General features: G+C 27.0%; 1 protein-coding gene across 1 annotated transcript; it reads right to left on the bottom strand.

Annotated features, from left to right (window-relative positions):
• Nucleotides 1-1318: 1318 nt before the first annotated feature.
• LOC129972559 (solute carrier family 35 member B1-like) lies at nt 1319-14199 on the bottom strand. Its single transcript, XM_056086740.1, has 8 exons — nt 13971-14199; nt 12467-12561; nt 10348-10478; nt 9679-9876; nt 8400-8526; nt 7408-7514; nt 6279-6432; nt 1319-1782 (listed from the first exon to the last, which is right to left on the bottom strand). Exons 1-8 carry the CDS (start codon nt 14156-14158, stop codon nt 1730-1732), a joined length of 1053 nt encoding a protein of 350 aa, XP_055942715.1. The 5' UTR covers nt 14159-14199; the 3' UTR covers nt 1319-1729.
• Nucleotides 14200-23448: the final 9249 nt, after the last annotated feature.

Raw genomic sequence — 23448 nt, 5'->3', positions numbered from 1 at the left:
AATAAAACCTAAGAAGTAACTACACAAATTTCGCGCTGCTAATTTCAATGGTTTATACTCTGTCAATTAGGACAAACTTTTATATGCAAAAAGAGATTTTATTGGGAGGATAATTCTATAAGAGTTATATATATATATAAAAGAGGAAAATTTTTTATAAAATTACACAATCTAAACTCTAAAAATTTTGAAAACTTGTTTTTTAATGTTAAGTACCAGAACTAGCAGTTATTTTTTTTCTTCGTAAAAATTAAAATGTAGTGAGATTGGTCCAACAAATAATAATTTACAAATAGATGGGGACATTTGAAAAAGTACACCGTGAAAGAAATCACTATCAATGAAAACTTACAGCTTCAAATTAAAATCTCATCATACTAGATTTTACGTGATCGACTAACATAATTACACACTACAATTAATTACATTTTAGTATAGTATATTAAAACTCCTCTAATAATCCGTTCAAGCGATTGCTCCAAAACGACATCTGAATGTAACATACTAAAAATGCTTCACTGCAAGTGTTTTTACAGCAGCTTTAACCATGTTCGAAATATCTCTTTGGCGCACCAAATTCATCCTGCCGTGTTCTTATTTTTCGTTGATCGGACCAATTTGCGTATTTTTCTTTAACAATACAGAAAAAGATTAAACATACTCTTACCAGGCATAACTTAAATAAATTCTTCAACATCTCAAACACAAAAAATTTTTTAAGCTTGAGAAAAGTTAATTTTTTTTCCGAACACTTTTCAAGCAAAAACAAATATGGCAAAGGACATATTTCGTACTGGCCCTTTTGGATAACCATTCCAGTATTTCAATAACCGCCAATGCACATTGTTGAAAAAAAGAAGGAATGGAAAAAAAAAAAAAAAAAAAAAGGCTAATTAAGCTTTATCTTAATATGTGTTAGAACCCCTGGACCTATTTCATCCTGGATTCTTTGTCCGAATTTTTCCCTTTTCTTGGTTTTCTTTCTTCATACATCTAATAAACAAGCCTTTATGATTCTGCTTTCAAATTACCATAATCAACATGTAGGGAAAGAAAAGGTTGCCTATGCATTTCTCTAGAAAATTAAGCACTTTTTAAGGACCTCCTTTTTTAAAATTGAGCACTTTTAAGGTGTTTAAAAATAATTTTCAAATATAAGTACTTTTCATAATGCTATGCACCATGTAAAAATAAAAAATCCTGCAATATATAAACCCTCCTCGATAAGCAATGTTTTACATAAACTATGAAGTTTCATATTTATATTGCAACCTTTTCATGAAGTGATATGAAAATAAATAAATAAATTCACACAATGTCAACAAAAAATACTCCAAACAATTTATTATAATGATATTTACAAGTTATCTTTCAATAAATAAATATATAACAAAAACTTCAGGTAGAGAATATAAACGTCAAAATTAAAAACTGAGACAGTATTAAATTATGACGATGCACAAGAGATCTTCATCTACAAAATGCGGCAAAAGAAAGGATCTTTTTATCTTGCTTTTCCTTGTGCGGAGGTCTTTGGGATGCAAAAACAATCACTGTCACTATTTTGAGATTTGATCAATCCTTTGCTCAATTATATCAGGCACAACAAGAGGTTATCACAAGAAACCTTTTTTTCTTCTTCTTTTGAGCTTTGTTTCCTTTTTTGGGGTAAAGATTCATAAAAACATTCCCTTCACAATTAAATTAAGTTTCCTAATATGTAGAAAGACTACTTCTTCTTTGATGGATTTTGTTTTCCATAAACACCGTCCAGTGTTAAACCTGCAAGAAATTATCAAAATTTTCTATTAAAAATATGCATTTATGCATACAAATTAAAGAAATATAATACCTAAAAATAATATGGACTAAGAATTGATAAAGCTGTACTTCATGGGTTTTAATTTCTGAAAACTTAAAATATCAAGCAAATTATCTTTAAAAATGAATACTATGATTTCCCATGCTAGTGTCACAGAAATATTTTTATATTTATGTGCACGCAAAACAATAGACCTTCCTATATTCGGTGGCCAAAGCAAATGCCATAACTATGACCTTACCCCCCCCCCCCATTTTGCTGTGGTGGTGGAGGATAAAGATTGCAATTGCAATTAAAATAATAACAAAAACAAATTTTTTTAACTAATATGATATATGTATCACAAAGAACGTAATAACAGATATTAATTATAGACACATGCAGTTTTTCACATGCATTAAAAAATAATCCTTGAAAGAAAAGCCTAAAACAGATTTATTAATTTTCAATAAAATTTTGAAAAACTTTCACAATTAACTTTATTTTAATAATTCATTAAAAGACTTAAATCTGAAATACAAATACTTGTTTGTATGAATATTTTATCACATTAGACAAATTAAAAATAAAGAAGCATTTCATTTAATTGTACTTGAAAATTTAAATATATATAAGTTATTTAAAACACTTTATTAGAAAAAAAAATGCAATATACAAAATATATAGCAAACTTTGAAAGAAAAAAAAAGTGCAATAAAGATGGATTATTAGTTTATATGAAAAATGTATTATTGGGGGAAAAATCTCCTTTACAATATCAGAATGTATTTCAAATATCATAATTTGAATTTTGAATTTCACCTCTTTTTTTAATGTTATCACAATCTAATTATCCTTACAGAATATTCTTGTTTTTAAATATAATTAAAAGAAAAATATTTATTTCCACGTAATTGTAAGCAAGGCATTATCCATCTAAAAATGAAATTCAGGTAGAGAACAATTTCAACTTCCTCCAGAAAATCTTGTTTTGAAGTAAAATATTTTATTACTGAAATGCTTGTGCATGCATTTCCTGTGTGTAGACAAGAATTAAACACAGGAAAATGGTTGCTTATATAATTGTTATTAAAAATTTAAATGATTTTGAAGTGCTGACAAATTGTCTTGTATTTTTTAACAAATTCATTAATGACAATCTAATTAACTCAGAATGGTAAAAAGCTTTACAAAATTCAAATAAAACTTCCATAATTTATTTATTTATTTTTGTTAATCATATAAAAGACTGATTCCATTTATTTTTATTTCAATATAAATATGAACTAATAACTTTTACTTACATGTATCTGCTGAGCTTTCTATGATTTATTATCTCTATTTTTGTATTTTTTTAAATTATACGTTTGGCACAAAAACTGCATTTAGTCTTTATGAGATTAAAATTAACTGCTGTTATATTTTCAGCATTTAAATAAATTGTAACATATACTAATAAAATAAAGATGTAAAGAAAAGCTTCGAGAATTTGTATCTTGGAAAACTATCTTATTAAGTAGCAGTTCATAAACAATAGCTTTCCTCTCAAAAGGCAAAATTTTAATCAATACATTAATACATGTATTGAAATTAAGAATTTTATGGTTTAGGTCGAATATTATATAATAACCTAAAACATTATTTTCAAAGAGACAGGCAATTAAGATCAATAGAATGCTCCAAGGATCTAAGCATTTTAGGAAAAGCAAAGCAGGCTGTATTAGAATTGGAAACAGCTTGGTGCAAAGAAAGATTTATGATATCTCAATATTCACTTAAAAAGTAATTAAAAACAGTGAAATAATAATATGAACTTACATATTTCAAAACAGGTTCTCTTTACTGAAACATAAAAGTATTTCTTTCCATAGTTTTACCCTCTGTTGATTGAAAATAAGTATATGCCATTTTCTGAATTATACGATGCAAACTTCAGAGGAAGTCGGTATTCAATCAGTTTGGATATGGAGACTAAAACATTTTACTTCATATATGTAGTGAAAACCCCTGAGATTTCTATTATAGTTAATCTACAAAGATTTGATGATAACCAAGTAGACACCTCCCTCCTTATCATAAGAAATACATTTTTGATAAAAATCTAAATAATCAGCTTCTCTTTTCACAATGCTTTATATAAAATATAAATAATTTCATACAAAATAAATATGCTAAAATGTTAAGAAAAATAAGATTGGAATTCATTCATACAAAATTAATGATTTAAGTGTACATAGATTTAAATAACTAGAATGATATATGAAAGTGCTAAACATATACCTTTTAAATACTGTGGTGTGCTTGTTTCGGTTATTCATAAAATATTTCAACCCCAAAATGGCTACTAAAAATGTAAAGATGATTCAGAGTGCAGTGCTTTTAATGGTGAATGGACCTAAATATTTTTTACAGTTGTAAAAGATAAACCAGTGTGTCTCATTTGCAATGAAGCTGTAGCAGTTTTCAAAGAATATAACATTTCCCATCAGTTTACATCCAAGCATAAGAATTCAAATTACGAAACAATGTTCGAATATGAAAGAAAACAAAATGCAGAAAGTCTTAGTAAAAAATTATCAGGCCGACAAATTTTTTCAATAAGGGAAGCAGCAATATCCAAGAAGCAGCTACATTACATTGTAGCAAACAATATTGCTAAAAATAATAAAGCTCTCTGCGATGGGGAGTTTGTAAAACAATGCCTGCTCCAAGTTTGTGATGTTCTATGTCCAGACAAGAAAAATAATTCTGAGACAGTAAGCTTATCTTGAAAAATGGTGACTTCTAGAATCGAAATCATCGATAAAAATTTGACATCACAATTAGAGTCAAAGATTGGCCAGTTTAAATTTTGCTCCATAGCTATGGATGAAAGCACTGATATAAAGGATACAGCTCAATTAGTATTAATTAAGAGGTGTTGATGAGAACTTTAAAATTACCGTGGAACTGGCATGCCTGCATTCTTAAAAGGGAACTACAAAGGACTGTCGCATTTTTCGTGAATTTCAGGAAGGGATTTTAACTTTGAAAGTGTCTATAACAAATATATGTAATATTACGACCAATGGAGTACCAAATACGTCAGGAAAAAAATCTGGATTTCTTGGACTCTTTAATCAAAACTTTCCCAGGAACAATGTTGTTTTTATACATCGTATTATACATCAAGATTCTCTATGTAAATCTGCATTCAATATGAAACCCGTTCTTGATGCAGTCATGAAGCTTGTAAATATTATTCAATCTTGTGGGCTTACTCACAGGAAATTTCTAGATTTTCTTCAGTACGTGCAATCTTAATATTCTGATGTACTGTATTACATGAAAGTAAGATGGCTTAGTGCAGGATGTGTTTTCGAGCGAGTTTGGCAGCTAAAAGATGACATTGTGTTGTTCTTCCATGAGAAACAGTGTTCTGTGGAGTGCGAAATGTTAGAAGATACAGAATGGCTTTCGGACTTTGCATTTTTCATAGATCTTCTTTGTCATGTGAGTAACTTGAATGTCAAGATGCAAGAGAAAAATCAATTTATTGCCGATATCTGGGCCCATCTCAAAGCTTTTAAACTAAAACTTAATCTGTTTGCTGGGCAGCTAGCTAAGAACGAGTAATGAAGTAAATGAAGAGAAGCTTAAGAATTATGAAGATGGCTTGAAATAATTGCATTTTGAGTTCAAACTCAAATTTCAAGATTAAAGTGCCATTCAAACAAAATTGGATCTTTTTGCCAGGGCTTTCAACGTAAATTGTGAAGCAATGTGGTCGATTTGCAGCTTGAATTAATTGAGTTGCAATCTAACAATCATTTCAAGCAGTTGTTTCTAAATATACAAAAGTTAGAGTTCTACAACTCATTAGCGAAAGTAAGTTTCCCAAATTTACTATCTCAAGCCCAGAAATCAGTGCTATGTTTGCTTCATCTTATATATGTGAACAAATGTTTTCAACTGTGAACCTTAGAAAGAATTATTTCAGAAGTAGACTGACAGATGAGCATTTAGCCTCGTTCCTTGGAATCAGTGCATCTCACTTCGAACCTCAATATAACTTTTAAAAACGAAATCACAATTTCATTCATCTCATTAACATATATTTAAACTGTAATACTTTTATATTGTTTTTAATATTTTAGAAACATTTATCTTGGCCCTCCAAACTTTTTTTTTTTCGATTTTTGGACCACGATTGAAAAAGTTTGCCCATCCCTGGATTATAGTGTTAATTTTAATTTTAGAAATGAAAATTATTTTATGACTGGTACCTTTTTTACTAAATTTCTTTATCCAAGTTTTCACAAGATCAAATTGGCTCAAGTGCCAATTAATTTGCACAAATGGAATTTTCTTGTATGTAAATATAGTATTTTTATTATTTGCAGAAGAGAGCAACCAATTTATTTTTGAGACAAATGAAAAGACAAATTCTAATAATAAAATAATGGATATTAAATTTAATGCTTCAAAAACATCTTACCTGTGAAGACAAGTGCTGTGCCTAGCCACTGCCTAGGTATCAATGTATTTCCAAAGAGGAAAACAGAACCAAGGACCGTGAAGAATTTACGTGTGGTTGTGATGATGGAACAGAGAAGAGGTCCAAATTCACTAACCACAAGGTAGATAAATACCTGAAATTTTTTTAACACAAATATTGAATTTTTATCTGGATAACAGCAAAAATATGAAAAATCTACAGATATATATATCTTTAAAGTAAATGAATAAATAGATTAAAAATAAAATCTCAAAGAATAATTATTAATGCTTTTAATAATAAAATTAGGTCACATTACAGGACAAGAAATTTATCAGATAATACAATGATTAATTTTTTCAATTGATTTTGCATTGCACTTAAAAGTTTGTTTGGATAAAAAAAGATATATCAAAGTATTCAAAAGAAACTGATATATTTTTAAAGAAACGAAAAGCTTTTAATACACAGTAAGCCCCATTGGCTCTCTATGCTTTTTATATTACTCTCCTTCCATGATAAGCAACCAAATCAGCCCTTTCCCTATTTTATGCTTAATTTAAATGCAGATAATTCCTTTATAAGAGCTTTCTTAAAAATTCCACAGATAGAAATTTTCTTAAAATTTCAGAGTTTTGATAAAATGAAATAAAAAAATATTTGATTAAAAATTAATTTTTTTAGACCACAAAAACTAAGCAAAAATGATGGGTACTCAGTGAGTATATATTACATACAAAAATATAAAAAGTGATTGCTTTGAATGGTTATTCTAAATTTTTTAAATACAGAAGTCAACAACAATTTAAATCTTTACACACAGTTTGAAAAACTTAATTTATAAAATTGAAAGAGATAACAATTTTCTTCTCCTTAAAACACTCATTTCATGTAATCCCCTCCTATTATGCGCAAAAAAAAAGAAAGAAAATTTTGCATTGCCTTTAAAAAAGAAATCTGAAATAATGTTAGTTACTTTGTAATGTTATTCAAAAAAAAAATAATATATGCTTGTTACACATACTTTTCCATATAAAATTTAAGCCATATTTGAAGGAACTAGAAGTAATTGCTCAAAAGAGAGAATACAAAAAAATTCAAATAAAGAATTGACATTAAAATTACCAACCTGCCCTAGAGCACTCATTATTGAGAACCCTAGCATGTTGTACATGACATAAGGGTACTTCTCTACAAACATCAGAAAGCCCCAGATCTCTCCCGTAACAAATACAACTGAAAGAATGCAACATCTCAGTGACAAAATATGCTATCTTTCAATAAAAATATAAATAAGAAATTATGAAATAATTGGAATTCAAATCATACAAATTAATATAAACTTGATCTAATGTTAATTATTTAAAGAAATTAGTGAAAAAGAGCAAAAGTAATGATTTTGAATTTTATTCAGATAAGAGGACTATGATTAAGTTGACACATAACATTACAAAACATAAAAAAAAGCACATACACAAACCAATAGTTTATCATATACACACCACTAAATTTTCTAAGAATGACTTTTTAGATCTTATCTTTTCAGAATGCAGATCAATTATTTATTTCTTAATATTTATTTTCACAAAATATCTACTTGAAATATAATAGCATATTTTATCAATTATGTGGATATAATATACGTCAGCTTACAATGTTTTGAATATATTTTAAAATCTATTAATAAAAACAAACTTCAGCAAGCTGAAAGTTACTGGATCAAAATAAATGGTATCTTAGAATATTATTAGCAATTAACTACATATTAAAGGCTTTGAAGTCATGTTCCTAAAATAGCATTCTAGATTTTTCACTATATTGCACTTGTTTTATCTCTGCCAATAATATATATATATATATATTGGCAGTATTAAAAATATGCAGTATTAACTGCAGTATTAAAAAAATACACATCTTCTTTACGTTTATAAGTATGATCATTATCTTTTATGAAAACATGAAATGTATTGTACACATTATATACAATAACTGTACAAGTTCGATTAATGATATAGATATTATACATGTTAGTTTAGATTATATCTTATGCAAATTTTTTATAATCTACTTGAATGAAAACAGTGTTATAAAAGGCAATAATAATCAATTAAATGGCTTTACCTATTCCCAACACAAGTGTAGACCAGAGATTGATGTTGTACATCATGTGTCCAGATTTGGATTGATATTCAGCCCTCATTCGATCTTGAATGGCCCCTGTGATACCATCTAAGGTCAAAGAGATCAGCTGAAAGGCATTCATTTAAAACTTAATTTTAAATAAAACAACTATTCATACTGAAATTCTTTATACAGAAATTTGAAATGCTCTAGATCTTAAAATATTGCAGTAAAGGGAAAAATGCAATTTTAGGAAAATATTGAAGAAAGTTAATGAAATTCGATTTCCAGTACTTAAAAAAATAAAAATTAAAAGATTAACTAGATGCATTGGATTAAATAAAATATATTATGGTAATGTGGACAAGATTTCATTTAAGGTTTTTTTTTTTTCTTCTAAAAATTTTATTTAAACAGAAGTTTCACAAGGGACATTTACACAAAAATATTGCTATATTCATTACATCTTTAATTATTATGACTACCATTTAACTTTCAGTGGTTTTTAAAAAAATATTATTTATAATTTTAGATTATTAATTTTAATATTGAAGTTTGTTATAGTAATAACGATTCCAAGTGAAATATTTAAACTTAATATGCCTTACAAGTATAGATTTTTATTTTATGGAATGCAATCTAATGTAATTACATCTTGTTTCTTTTTAAGGATTGTGGGAAATTTACTTTCTGGATACATCTTATACTTTTAATAAAAATAGATACATGATATAAATTTAAAATGCTTTAATATATTCATGGAATATTGATAAATGTATGCATGATATAATTTCTAGAAGAAAATTATGCTATCCATTAAAAATCTATAATAATTCACAAGAAAGGTGAAATAAATAAAATGTTTGATGCTTCTAATTTTTTAATTTATAGAAAATGACAAGCCATCAAAATCAGAAATTAAATCTACATTTGGGTGATATATAAGCACAAAGTATAAGAGACACTCGGTTAATTAATCTTCATCCTTGTTCTTTTGCAACAATCAAAATATTATAATCTTTACTGCCTTTTGCCACTACTCCCTGAATATACTAATAGAGCTAACTGTTCCTGATTATATAAAGGAATTCAAAGATTGTGTTTATTGATTTTTGTCTGTATAGAATTTTCTGCTGCTTTTACAACTTTTATTTAGTTTATCAGCAATAGAAGAATGATTAGTGCAGTCAATTAAATTTTATAAATATATAGTTTTTCTTTCTACTAGGTCTATTAAATTCTTTATATTTTTCTATATAATTTACCGAAAATTACTTACCAAAAGAATCTCTCCCATGCCTAGAAGTGGAGAATCATCATCCACTTCAGAGACAGCTGGTTTATCTTTATACATAAAGAGACACACTCCTACAACGATCATGAACACATAGCAGTATTTAGCAAAAGGATACCTTTTCTTTCCTATCAATACACCTAGGATCATTACAGGGATAGGCTTGCAAGATTTCCCCACAACCTGCAGAAAGAGACTTAAATTTATAAAAAAGAATAACTATTCCTGAAACTATAGTCAGTGACAAGTACAGTTAGCAGAGGGTAGAAAACTGCATTGAATCATTTTATTCAAAACATATTTCTTTACACTGAAGATCAATTATTGGAAGCTGAAATTTAATTTTGTTAAAATACATCAATTTTTAAAAAAATATACTAGAAATATGTTCAGAACTTTTTGAATCGGATGTAATGACAGCTTCAATTAATTACTACTATAATTACTACTATAAATTACTTCCTCAATAAAATTCACAATATATATATAATACAGAAATAAAATGTCTTATAAAATTGAAGCAAAAAAAAAAAAAATCTTTTGATCAACAATATAATTTTGAAAAATGTAATAAAATAAAACACTTTTGAACTCACAAAATATTGCTACAGTTTTTGAATCATAAAAGAATATGATGGACAAAACAGCACTTACCTGAGTCGGGTAGTTAACATGTTGCAATGCCATGTTAGATGAGACCATTGCACCGAGGTAGGATAAGCCACAGATGGCATAATAAAGCTGCCGCGTCGGATCCTCACCCTGACGCATGAATGTATGTAACACTGACAAATAGGGAAAAGAAATTGTGTAATTAATAATATATGTATAAACTCAATAACTCAAAGGAGAAAATTATAACAAAGCAATTTGCCGCAAACAAACAATAATATATCACTTTTTAAAATTTTACACAAATAAAAAATAACTGAATTTTTTGAAAATAATATGGTGAACATTTTCACATTTGACAGAAACTTGAAGCCATGACATTTATTTCAGATGTGGGAAAAAAAATCTATTGTAGCATTATTTTAAATTTAAAAAAAAAAATGACTTTCAATTCTTCTTAAAGTCTGTAAAACTGAGACAAGTGGTCTTGCTAGTTAAGGAACAACATCACAAACAAATTCAAATACATGATATATATATTTTGAATTACCACTCTTTTCAATACACATGTGAACAAGCAATGAATATTTATGACAATAAACAAAAGAAACTCAGCAGAAGACAAATTTAAAAATTCCGACACTTACACAGACACTACCTTTTAATATTTTTCAATGAATAATAATATTTTAATTATTAAGTTAAATTTATTTACAAATAAGTAGAATTAAAGATATTTATTACTTGATTAGATAACAGTCTCAATGACTGGCAAAAGCTTGAAACATGGAAATTTGGAACACTTAAATTTTTTTTTTTTTAAATAAACTTTTTTTTTTTTGCTTTTTTTTTAATTTATTGCAGCTGAATATATTTTAAAAATCCCTATAATATAGAAAATAAGCATTTCATGCCAGTATTTGCGCCAAGTAATATGATCATTTCTATTTTTTCCAAAACTTTTAAGTTTGACTCTTTATACTTTGCTATCAAGAATTGTATACTGATATTGGAATATATTGCAAAAATGCTTCAAATATCAAGCAATTTTTTGAAATTTAATTTTAGGTGAATATGAGAAAAAATTCTACTTTTTCTAATTCCAAATTTTCTTTCTTGAAAATGCTTACTTTTGCAACTATACAATATATTTATGCCCAGTAAAATTTGTTACTAAGCAAATGGAAAAGTATGCAATTAAATGCAACATCATGCCAAAAATAAATGATAGTCCTAAAGGAATAAGCAGATGGAATATCAGGATTAGAAAATATTATAAATAAAACAAAATAAGAAAATATCTAAAAATCATGAAGCTGCACAGCAATTCTTTATGACAATTAAACATCACAAACTATAACAGTTAAATACTAGACAAGTATTGGAACTGCACTAATAGATTAATCGCAATTAAAAAAAACATATGCAGAAACTATATACCATTTAAGGGAAATGTGATGCATTAGAAAGAATTTATATGTATACTACCTAGAATTTCTATTTTTAACTATGGTAAACTTTCAATTATCCATTCCGATTATCTGTGGTTGTTAATCCCCAAATGTTGTTAAAAAACTAAACTAAAAAAAATTTTAGACACTTATGTACACAAAGGACTTTTTTTTTCAAGTTTTTTTGTGATCAGACGAAAGAAATACATTTTTTTTTTTGTGTGTGTGTGGAATATTAAACCCATAAGTTTTAAGAACACAAAGCTTCTAACATAAACAAAAATTGTTCAGAAGCATATTTGTGTTAATTTATATATTTTTCAGTCATTTTACAGCTTCCACACTATCAAATTTTGGAAACTGCGACTTTAATTAATTCATTAATTTCAGCATTAAAATGCCATGATTGCAAGTACTTTCCATAAAAGGTGAAAGCAAACAAAATCCACAAGACAAGACATCATAAAGTTTCATATGAAAATGTAGAGATATTAATGAATTTAAAAATATAAAGACAATTTTAAATTTTAATTTAAACTCTAATTTATATTATATGATGAATTCATCTTTTAACAGGAAGACTTAAAAAAATAGATATGAATAGATCAGAAATAAAAGAATGAAACAATACAATTCAGTTAAAAATAATTTATCGTACTTATAAGTATGAAATATCTAAAAATTATTATGGTAAAGTAAAAATGTCTTACTGATTTTAGCAAATAAGGCATTGACAACACATTGGACAAACACCAAAGTTGATGTGTAAGTAAATTTGTCACTTTCTCCATATGTGCTCCGTGTTCTATAAGAATAAAAATTTATATTTTCAACAATATAAAGCACTTCAAAGAAAATATGATAACAATTTTTTATTCTAAATAATTATGATGATTTAAGATTTTAAATAATTAGATAATATGACAAAATATTTCAGTTTTCAAAATGTGTGGCATGACACTATAATACTGTAAAATCCAATTAAAATTTTTTAAGATGCAATTTTTTTTAAAAAATAAGTATGACAAATATATTAATATATTTTAAGAAAACATTTCTAGACAAAATAGTATTCAAAGGAAATTCTGATGTGATAAAAATATTAACTTTATTGAAATTAAAAATTTTCAAATTAATTTCAAGACATTAAAAAAACATACATAATAATTATAAAATAAATCAAGCAGCAAATATTTATAGTAAAAATAAGCCCTAATATTAATAACAAAAACAAAAATGCAAAGAAATAACTAAAATTTTAATTATAAATATAGTAAGAATATAAAGCAGTAATAATAAATTCATTAAAAAAAATATTATTTAATACCATTAACATTACTCAGAATTCATTCTTTATTTGTCAAAAATTAAGATCCAGAATCATCAGCTAATGAAGTACATATTAATTAACAGTCTATTTAGAGAAGTATATTCAATATCAAAACAATGTTTACTTGGTAGAAGATAGAATTATTTTCTAAAAATTTAAAAATATAATATTGAAATATTTTATTTCTAATGCTAGGAAAGCTACTCAACAAGAGTAGATTTGTATTCGAATAAGAGCATATGGCAATTACTACAAATGAATTTACAATTTGAATTAAATGGAAATGGAATTTAAGGAATTAATATATCATATTCATTTTTCTTTATGTATATGATGCATTTTATACATAAAGAAAAATGAAATAAATTATATAACAAAATATACAGATAAAAATATATTCACCACAGTAATAGGAAATATTCATATTAATTAATCAGAATTAAAACAAATTTATTTATGATATAATCTGAGTAATAAAATAGTTCAGAAACACAGAAAATTCATATCTTAATGAGAAAAATAATCGATATTGCATATTTTTCAAATTATTAAACAACAATATTCAATTTTTGATGCAACTCTAAAAATAAATCTGTGGTATTAAATTTCATCTTAATTTAATCAATAATATGTATTAAAATAACAAAAGTAATAATATAAATTATGAGAAATGACTTAAATTAAGGAAAAAGTCCAGGATTATAAAATATATTTCTTACAGTACTGTACCATATGGGCCAAAATTTAAATTCTACTGCTACTGAAGTTTTAAAATCAATTCCGAAAGCGCCAACACTGGCAAAGCAACACGTCACACATATCACCGGCATTTCATGTTTCAGATCAGTTACTTTTTAAAATAAGTTAGGAATCATAATTCTTACATTTTCTCTTGCAAAATTCCGAAATAAAAGTAGCAGACGAAAATTCCTGCCGCATAGATGAAAACTTTTTTATTTGATGTCATTCTGTTGTCCGCAACCACGTTTACCTCATTGACATCCTTCGGAAGCAACTCGTCTGTAACTTTCGAAGGGTCGTCGGCAACGATGACGATTGAATCTTTCCTCATGGTATCGTCTGCTACGGCGTCGGCTTGCACTACCAAGTCTACCAAGAGAAAACCTAGTTTCGCGATGGACAGTTCTTAAAAATCTTTTTCCTCTCCATATTATGACCAGTGCGTCACCTCTGACGCATAAAATATTTACGCACTACTGATGTGTAAATAAAATATTAGCAATAAATCTGTAACGTAAACATATAACAGTTCTGCTATGGATAACACGGATCAATCAGTTGTCTCACAGATATCGAACAGCATTTATTGCTGCTGGTTAAACAGAAGAAAAAGTTTCTTTGAGAATTTTTTTCTGGAAAATAAAGTTTTATAGAAGGAACATAGTGGAACTAAAATTGGTGATAATTTCTTGCAATCATACGATTAAATAAGGTGTGAAATTTAAATGATGGTTAAGAAAATTTCTGTTAATAAAAACACCCTCCAAAACATTTTTTTTTTTTTTGCAAATTTTAATTTAAAAAAAATAATTGCACCGCTTTATAATCTGAACAAAGGCAGCTGATTTTTAATTTAAAAAAATCTCTTTTTCTTTCTCAATTAATGATATCAATGTTTTTATTTTCACAATTACATCCGTATTTTTAAAGTGCATTCGTATTTTTCGTAATTGCATCCGTATTTTTTTTTTAATAATTTCATCGTAAACTTTCGCAATTAAATCCGTATTTGCGAATTTTCCCAATGCTTCAATAAATAAACACGCCATAAAAGTATTTCATGAATTAATTTGAACCATATTGTCTTTTTCATAATTTTACTAGCCACCTTCAAATCAAGAATGTTAAAATATAATTTTTGTATTCTTTTGTGTTACTTTTAGGTCGTATAATTTATTGCATTTGTACTAGTTGTAACTATTTAGAATCAATTGTCAGAAAAATAATTGTTGCTTACAAGTTGATACTGTTTTTAGAAAATCGTATATCATCTTATTTTTGGTGCATTTATTCATTGTAAAAAATAATTTATATATATAAAAAAAAACTGATTCATTTTTCCACGATTTTGAGGTTGTGATAGAGATTTCAAAATTTTAAGTACTAAAAAAATAAAACTAAATGTAAAAAATCTAATAAGTTTTCTATAATAAAAGCAACAAAATTAGTGATTAGTTTATGCAAACATTTTTTGATTTTGTTTTCAGAAACCATTATCTAGTACAAAGATGTCAAACACTTAAGTTGGTTAAATAAACATCCTTCCCGTTTAAATTTGTTTATATGGGTCGGATGGGAAAACAATCTTTCAAATTTTATAAAATTAGATTTTATTTCGGAATAACAATACAGAAAAGAACAAAGATAGTGTTGAAGTTATTGTTTTCTACCTGAAAACCTTTTTTCTGCTGTATTTTCCATGCTTCCAGCCAGAATAAAAATTTATCCGGGGAAAATATAAATTGTTGTAGATTTGATAGGAAATTAAATGAAGACAGACTTATTTTCCAGGAGAAATGAAAAATTATTGCTTTCACAGATAACCAATAACTCATATACCAATTTTCTAGTGTTTTGAAATCTGGCTGACCAATATCCGTAAATTACAAGTATTTCATTTCACTGAATTTTACCGTCAATTCTGAACAACACTAGATCTCGATCACCCCTGTTTAGATTTAATTAGGTGTTATATTTTTTTCTAGGAAGATAAATTTTTTGACCATGTCTCTAAAATCTTCAAAATTTAATTCAGATTGAAATCTAAGAGACAAAATTTTTCCATGCATTTTTAATATGATGTAATTTTCCCTAAATGATTTGTAAAAGAACATAAGTAGGAGTTTAATATATCAAGCCATGAAATTTTTGTTAAAAATTTTGATCACATTGCGATATTATTTCGGCTGCTAGCTGTTCTCAGAGCACGAGATTGACATTGTTCCTCTGGTACACTTGAACAAAATCATTCAGACAATTTTGTTCGAATATATTAGATCAAGGGAATCAAATTATAAGAACTAGTCATTTTAAGAATAACAAATATTAATACAGACGACTATTGAAAATAAAAGTAAATAAATATATATTGAATACAAAGAATGCATTAAGATATTTTTCTCACAGTCGAATCTCACTTTTTTTTTTAATTCATGAATTTTTAGTTTTAAGTTTTTCCCATTTTTATCTCATTTGTATATTTCTAATGTGTAAATAATACAATATCTTTCAAAGCCATTCATAACTATAAAATAAACAAAATCAAAATTACTTTACACAAAAATGTACAATGTAAATAGTAATGTTTACAATAATTATTTATATGTGATAAAATTTTCGTTCTTCAGCTGAGCAATAATTCAAATTGCATCATGACGATTTTAGTGCTTTGTTTTAATTCCCAGACGTTAGCAGCTGTCAGTCATAACCTTATTGATTACGAATAGTGCAGTTGCTTCGTTATAAACAACCGACGTCAGAAAATTCCATTCTCAAAAAGTATTTGCTGTGATTTTTAAAAAAAAATATTTTAGCTTGATTTGGTCTGAATCCACTTGATGTGAAGTATTCGCATTTCTGACCCAATATGTGTCAATCGCATTTACTATTCTTTCATGAAAGATGCATTCGAATGGGAAGTTGGGACTTTTTTTTTTGAATCGGAAAATTTATATTTTATTTAAATTACCTATTATGATCATTTTGCTTTCCAACAATAACAAAATCATTGCTGAAAAGCAACCTTTACATTGTTGGCAAACCATGCAATATAAAACATTGATGAAATGTTTATAGTATAAATGCTTACTTAGAAAATATTTCCACAACATCATTGGCCATATTGATAAAAGAATTATAATATATTTTAATATCGAACCCGATAATTTGCATCTAGCAATCGGCCTCTCTTAACCGAATAATGCCATTACTTATACGCATTATAATACTATATTCAACACCTATAAGTACCACAGAATTTACTGATACATCATTGAAAATAACTTTGTAAGACGTTATAAATCCTAACTTAACAATATCGATTTATCGGTATCGCGATCATGAATCATAGTTCACTATGAATCGCGATAAAGATTATTTTTAATGGATCAATTTTATTACCCTGATTTATTCCACTTTATATGATTAAAGTTGCACTTTTTTTCAAATGTTCTTTTTTTCTCTTCTCTTTTTTATTTATGTGTTTTTTTATTTTCAAATATACAGTAATTTGAATTGATTTAAAAATTCCTGCATTCGGATGACTTGAGAAATTTTTTTGTGAAATTATTATTTTTTTGTTTTTAATATAAAGATATTTTAGTGGTAATTTTTCAAATCCTTTAACTGTTTTTTATGTAATCCTTTTGTTACTGTCCCTTTTATTTTAATTTTTCATATTTTATTTGATTTCTTCTTATTTCATTTCGAATTTCATAATTTACCAAAACGTTAACAGAATAATTAGAAATAATAGATAATTAGCTAAAATTTTAATATTTAGAAATATAGCGTTGTATTTAAATGTTGGTTGTTTTATTATCGAGTTTATATAAATGATGATATATAATGGCACATTTTTCTTTTACTTGATCATGAATAAAACCTTTTCTAAAATTTTTAATGTATTTCTTCATTCATCCGTAAATAAATTTACCCTCTATAATATTTGTTTTTAACGTTTTACTCAGTGCGGAATTACCATTTTTAGTCTCTCTCTAAATTTTTGGTTTTATTAAAACAACTTTATTTTAGTTTTTAAAGGCATTATTATGTCATTTTCCTTTTTTTTATGGAGAGTGAAAGAAACTGAAGTTTGTTAAATCAGCAGTAAAAAAGGTAACATTTTAAAAATTATTATATTATTGAAAAAACGCAATATGATAAATTGTAACATGCAGACATTCCTTTGGCACTGACACATTTTATTAAAGAAGTTTTAACACAATTATTTTTTAGCTATTTTTATTGAAAGAAAAAGAATATTTTTATTATATAAAATAAAACTTCTTTTTATTTCAATTCATTTTGATTAGTCAGTATGTTAAGAGATGCTATTTATAATTTATAATAGCTATAAATACATAATGATATCACGATATACCGAAAAATATCGATATGTGTTGGACGATATATCGCGATTTTGAAGTTTGGTCATCGCCCAGCCATAATTTTGTGTTCTTATAAATATCTTTCACAAGTGTGATTTAAAGAAATCTTACTAAATTTTATATTTGTGAGAATATGACACAAAAGCTTTAAAAAAAAATTTTGAATCTATAATCTTCACTTACTGATGAATTAATTACATTTATTGTCTTTTTGTGAAATACGTAAATCAAATTTCCTACTACCAATGAAGAAATTTTCTTTTATCTTTTTTTGTCGCTATTATAAATTAATAAAATTTATTAAAATAATAAAAATAAATTTATATTAATAAAATTGCAATAATCTTAAATTAAAATATTCTGGCTACAAACGAATGAAGATATTATAGGGTAAGGATAATGGCTGAAATGAAATGAAACGAACTTCTAATAAACGACAACGATTTAAACGAAGAGCTTAAATATGGAACATTTTAACAAAAAGGAAAATTAAATAAAAATTGCAAGCAATTTAATTTTTCAAACAAAATTCAAATTACAAAACTAAATTTATGGTGAAAAAATATTTTATTTGGAAAAAATAAAGTAATAAAAGTAGTTTTTAAATAAACTTTTGTAAATGCACTAAAAAGCAGTCTTTTTTTATTTAATTAATTATTTTTTATATTCTAATTTTTTTTTCTAATTCCTTATTACAAAAAATATTAAATTTTGACATTTTTTTCTCAAATTATTAAAAGGTACGGAATCGTATTCATATTTAGGCACTGCGATATGGAATCAAAGTTTAAATCATTAATCGATTCATTGAGAATTAATAACTTATATCCCGAAGTATATCCAATAGTATCTGTCTAGTAGAACTGTTACTACCTAGCCATAGATCCATTGCGCTCAGCGTCAGATTAAAAATAAAAAGTCAGGGACATGGTTTTTTTCTCATTGTTTTCGTTTAATTATGTGTAGTGTCATTTTCAAGTTAAAGACGATTTCTGAGAATTGTCTCTTTACTCTCTCATATACTTATAATAGAGAAAAAAGTGTAATGGTCAAAAAAATTCGAACTCGAGATTTTGACGATCTCCGCATTTTAAACCTCCTCGAGTTTGAAAAACATATTCTTGGAAACTGTCTGTCTGTTTGTGATAAAGATATTTAAAAAAATGTTTTGAGCTAGACGGATGAAATTTATATATACGATTTTTACACCAAATCTGTATATTTCTATCAAATTAGGAGCAAAATCCTTTCAGAGGAAGTCTGTCTGGTTAATTGTTCGAATATAAGTTATCATTATAACTATAAAACGAAGGCATATAAAATTCAGTACACAGATTTAGCATCTATAGTGTAGATACCTTTAAAAATTTTAACCAAATATGAAGAGGGTTTGACCATTTGTATGTCTATGCTTCCAGAAACATATAAATGCGATAACTCAAAAATGCAATGACTTAAATATATCAAATTTGGTATGAGATATTGTGATTACAAATATAGTTCTATGTCAAATCATTGTTTCAATCGTTTGGGAAAAAATTGGTCCAAAACACAAATTCGAATTTTGGATAATATTATCCACACGCAAGAGATTAATCTAAAAAAACTCGCCAATGGATTCAGTAAAAACGCTAAATTTTTGCCAGAGGTAAGTATTTCGTAACTAGTAAATGCCAATGTCATACAAGGCTTTCTCTATTATTGGAGAGTATGGGAGAAAGCTCTGGGGAAATCACTCTCACTGGTTTAACTATTTATCATAAACATAGCGTAAGTATACAAGGTGGTTTCTTTTGATAATTGTAAGAGTTTCATAATATTATATACTTCTTGTAAGAGAAAATAAAATGTGCATACTATCCCCTAATAAATAAAAGGACATAGGAAAATATGAATGAAAGGCATATTATCTCAATCTTTTCATATTTTTCACACCGATACTGATTTAGCCTACTTGGATGCATTCAATGTAGATGCTTCCGGATTTCCAAGCTGTTTGAAGAAAAGTCAACAAAAACCCATTTAGATGTTTTCTCAGCTGTGGAGAAGAACGCTGAGTAGACAATAAATTTGAAATGAAAATCCTTCTCGTAGTAAAAATAGGTCGAAGATAACAGCCTAAGAAACTACTTTTGCTACTTTCAATTCTTAGGAAATCTAAGTTTATTCTCATGAAAGAATACCCTTTCTTTTCTATTTTTTCTACTAAACTAGCTTTTATAGTCTTCACTTCGGAGTGATTTTAAGTTATTTATCGTTTATTGCTAGTTGACTTACCTGGAGTTTCTTTAGATAAAAATATTTTAATGTCTAATGTACATAATATTTTAAGTGTATAAAGAACTTTTATGTAAAATCGCATTATAAATAAAATTTTTTACCATCATCAATCTATTTTTAATTGAAATTAAATTATCGGTTGCTTACTACCGAACTTTTAATCGGTTGATTAGAACTGCAGCTTCTCTAAAAATTATTGGTTGTACCAAACGATTTTTAAAAGTCACTATGAAATATCTTTTTCATTAGTTATTTATAATTTTTAAAAAAGAAAAATTAAAGGAAATAAATGAAATTTTTAACAAATCTATACTATTTTCATTCAACAGGAATGATAGAACTAAAGATAAAATTATCTTTCTATATATCGAAACACAGCTTCTAATGAATTAAAAGATATCTACTTGTTTAACTAAGAATAGTTAAATGAAGGATAATGTAATTAACTGACGTAATTGAGTAACATTTGAGGAAAATTTGTTGAGTAGTTTTAATCTCCATATTGAATAAATAATTAAATATCACTATAATATTAGAGCATTATAGAATACTAGCATTATGGAATAGAGCACTATAGAATATTAGAGCATTTTAGATTTTTTTTGTCTAAGAAAGAAAAAAATTACACCTATAAATCTAATTGTTTTTAAGTAAAAAATGATAACCTAAAAATGCAACTACCTAGTTTTGCATTTTTAAATACATGCTTCATTTTGTTCATTCTTTCATAAAGCTACATAAAAATGGCACCATTCACACATTTCTTTAACAACACAAATTTCTTTTTATCCAAGCAAAATATTAAATATTTGATTCATTACTGTCCGTCTTTTGCGAGCAATTGTTTCGCCATGATTAATAATGGCTAACAATTGTAATTAAATATTTTGTTAATTATGTCTTAATGCCTTCCTCAGAAAAAAAGTTTTTAAATTTCAAATTTTGATAGACATATAACTCGTACTATTTCAGAAATCTTACACCATTCCATATATTCCCTATTTTCTGTCCGTATCTTTATACATCCATTTATACAACAAAAAGAAGCAACAGTGTTTAAAAATGGAAACACTTTAAAATTTTCTCGCTGTTACTCGTAGTAAAAATAGATTCTGAAGTTAAACTGACATACAATTGTATATTTAACTAGAAGTTTAACCTTTATTTTAAATACAACAAAATTTTTGAAAAAAAAAATATGCTTTAAATTAAAAGCTAGACAACATGGAAAAATAAGCCGATTTTTCATATTTTAATTATAAAAAAACAGAGTGAAAGATTTATGTTGTTGCTTCTCATGGCATTTGCCGTGGACAAGCTCGCTGAAAAGTCAACGATTTTAAGCCGAGGATGCGTCTCTTGCTTTTTAGTAGCGCCAACTAGGGTCAAGAGTACAGCTTAGCTACTCACATATCACACTCGCTTGCACAACCCCTTTTTACATGAGAGCACATTCACACGTAGAAGAAATGAAGAACAGCCATGCTCGAACCTGGTCTCGAACCCAGGAAGCCCAGATCACGGGAAAGACGCGTTACCTCTATGCCAGGAGGCCGGCGGGAGATTTATAACAACAATGAATGATTTGAGCTGCACTTCATCAATGAAATATATTATTGTAAAATATGCTTAAAAGATTTTTTTGACGAAAAAAACATCAGCGGGAGGGATTTCTTCAAAAGCTTCTTTCATATTCTTGCATAGAATTGGCGTATAATATTAACCTTTGACATGAATTTTTCATTTTTACTGGATTTATCCTGCCATCCTTGGCGAATTTTTTGGTGATTAATCTCTGGCATGCGACTAATAGTATCCGAGAATCGAATTTGTGTTTTAGATGCGTTTTTCTCAACCGATTGAAACCAAATTTTGACAGAAAACTGCACTTATAATTATATAATCCCATATTCGATTTCATATATTTAAGTCATTGCGTTTTTGAATGATCGCGTTTACATGTTTCTGAAAGTACAGAACGACAGACTGTCAATTCCTCATTGGATTTAGCTCAAAATTTAACAGATGACACATTTGACACTTTAGATATTAAATATGCGTACTGAATTTTATCCATCTAGCTGTCTTTGTTTGGTAGTTATCGTATTAACTTATATTCGAAAAGATGGACAGACAGACTTCCTTTGAATGGATTTTGCTCAATATTTGATAGAAATCTGCAAATTTGATATAAAGACAGTATACCAAGTTTCATTAGTGTAGTTCAAATCTTTTCGAGTTATCTTTATTACAGACAGACATATAGACGGACATTTTCAAAAAATGTCTTTTTCGAATTCAGGAAAATTTGAAACGTGGAGATTCTTCAAAATCTCAAGTTCGAATTTTTTGATGATTATAATATTACAATTTATACTACGTATTCGAGAAAGTAAAAATGGAAAGATGTAATAAAGTAAAAAAAATTGGACATCGGTAAAAAATAATTTTTAAATTTTTAAGATAATGTAAAAATAATTTTTGTGTTTTGGTATTTTCAAAAGTTAAAACAAAACAAAACAAAAAAATCTTTTCAAACAAATTTTCGTTTAATTTTTATTTAATTAAAATTTTAATTAAAATTTCAAAACAAATTGATCCGAGGTGTATATTTCCACCCTCCGATGTATGCATATATGCCGACTTTGTTAGTTCTGGCTAAAAAAGTCTGACTTGAAGAGCGCCAACACACACACACACACACACACACACACACACACACACACACACACACACACACACACACACACACACACACACACACACACACACACACACACACACACACACACACACACACACACACACACACACACACACACACACACACACACACACACACACATTTATTACTTTCGCGAATACTTAGTATAGAGAAGTATAGTAATCTCGGTTTTGTCTAATCTCCGCTTTTTAGATCTTCGTGAGTTCAAAAAACACATTTTAAGAAAAT

Source organism: Argiope bruennichi, chromosome 6, assembly GCF_947563725.1.
Source record: "Argiope bruennichi chromosome 6, qqArgBrue1.1, whole genome shotgun sequence".
Taxonomy (NCBI): Eukaryota; Metazoa; Arthropoda; class Arachnida; order Araneae; family Araneidae; genus Argiope; species Argiope bruennichi.
The sequence above is the reverse complement of the archived record's forward strand: the minus strand, read 5'-3'. Positions and strand labels throughout refer to the sequence as shown.

Coding starts and splice junctions, on each gene's coding strand:
- LOC129972559 (XM_056086740.1), bottom strand. CDS start 14,158: ATGAGGAAAGATTCAATCGTCATCGTTGCCGACGACCCTTCGAAAGTT. Junction 8,527..9,678: donor GCATGGGAGAGATTCTTTTG/GTAAGTAATTTT, acceptor AATGCCTTTCAG/CTGATCTCTTTGACCTTAGA. Junction 7,515..8,399: donor TACACTTGTGTTGGGAATAG/GTAAAGCCATTT, acceptor GCATTCTTTCAG/TTGTATTTGTTACGGGAGAG.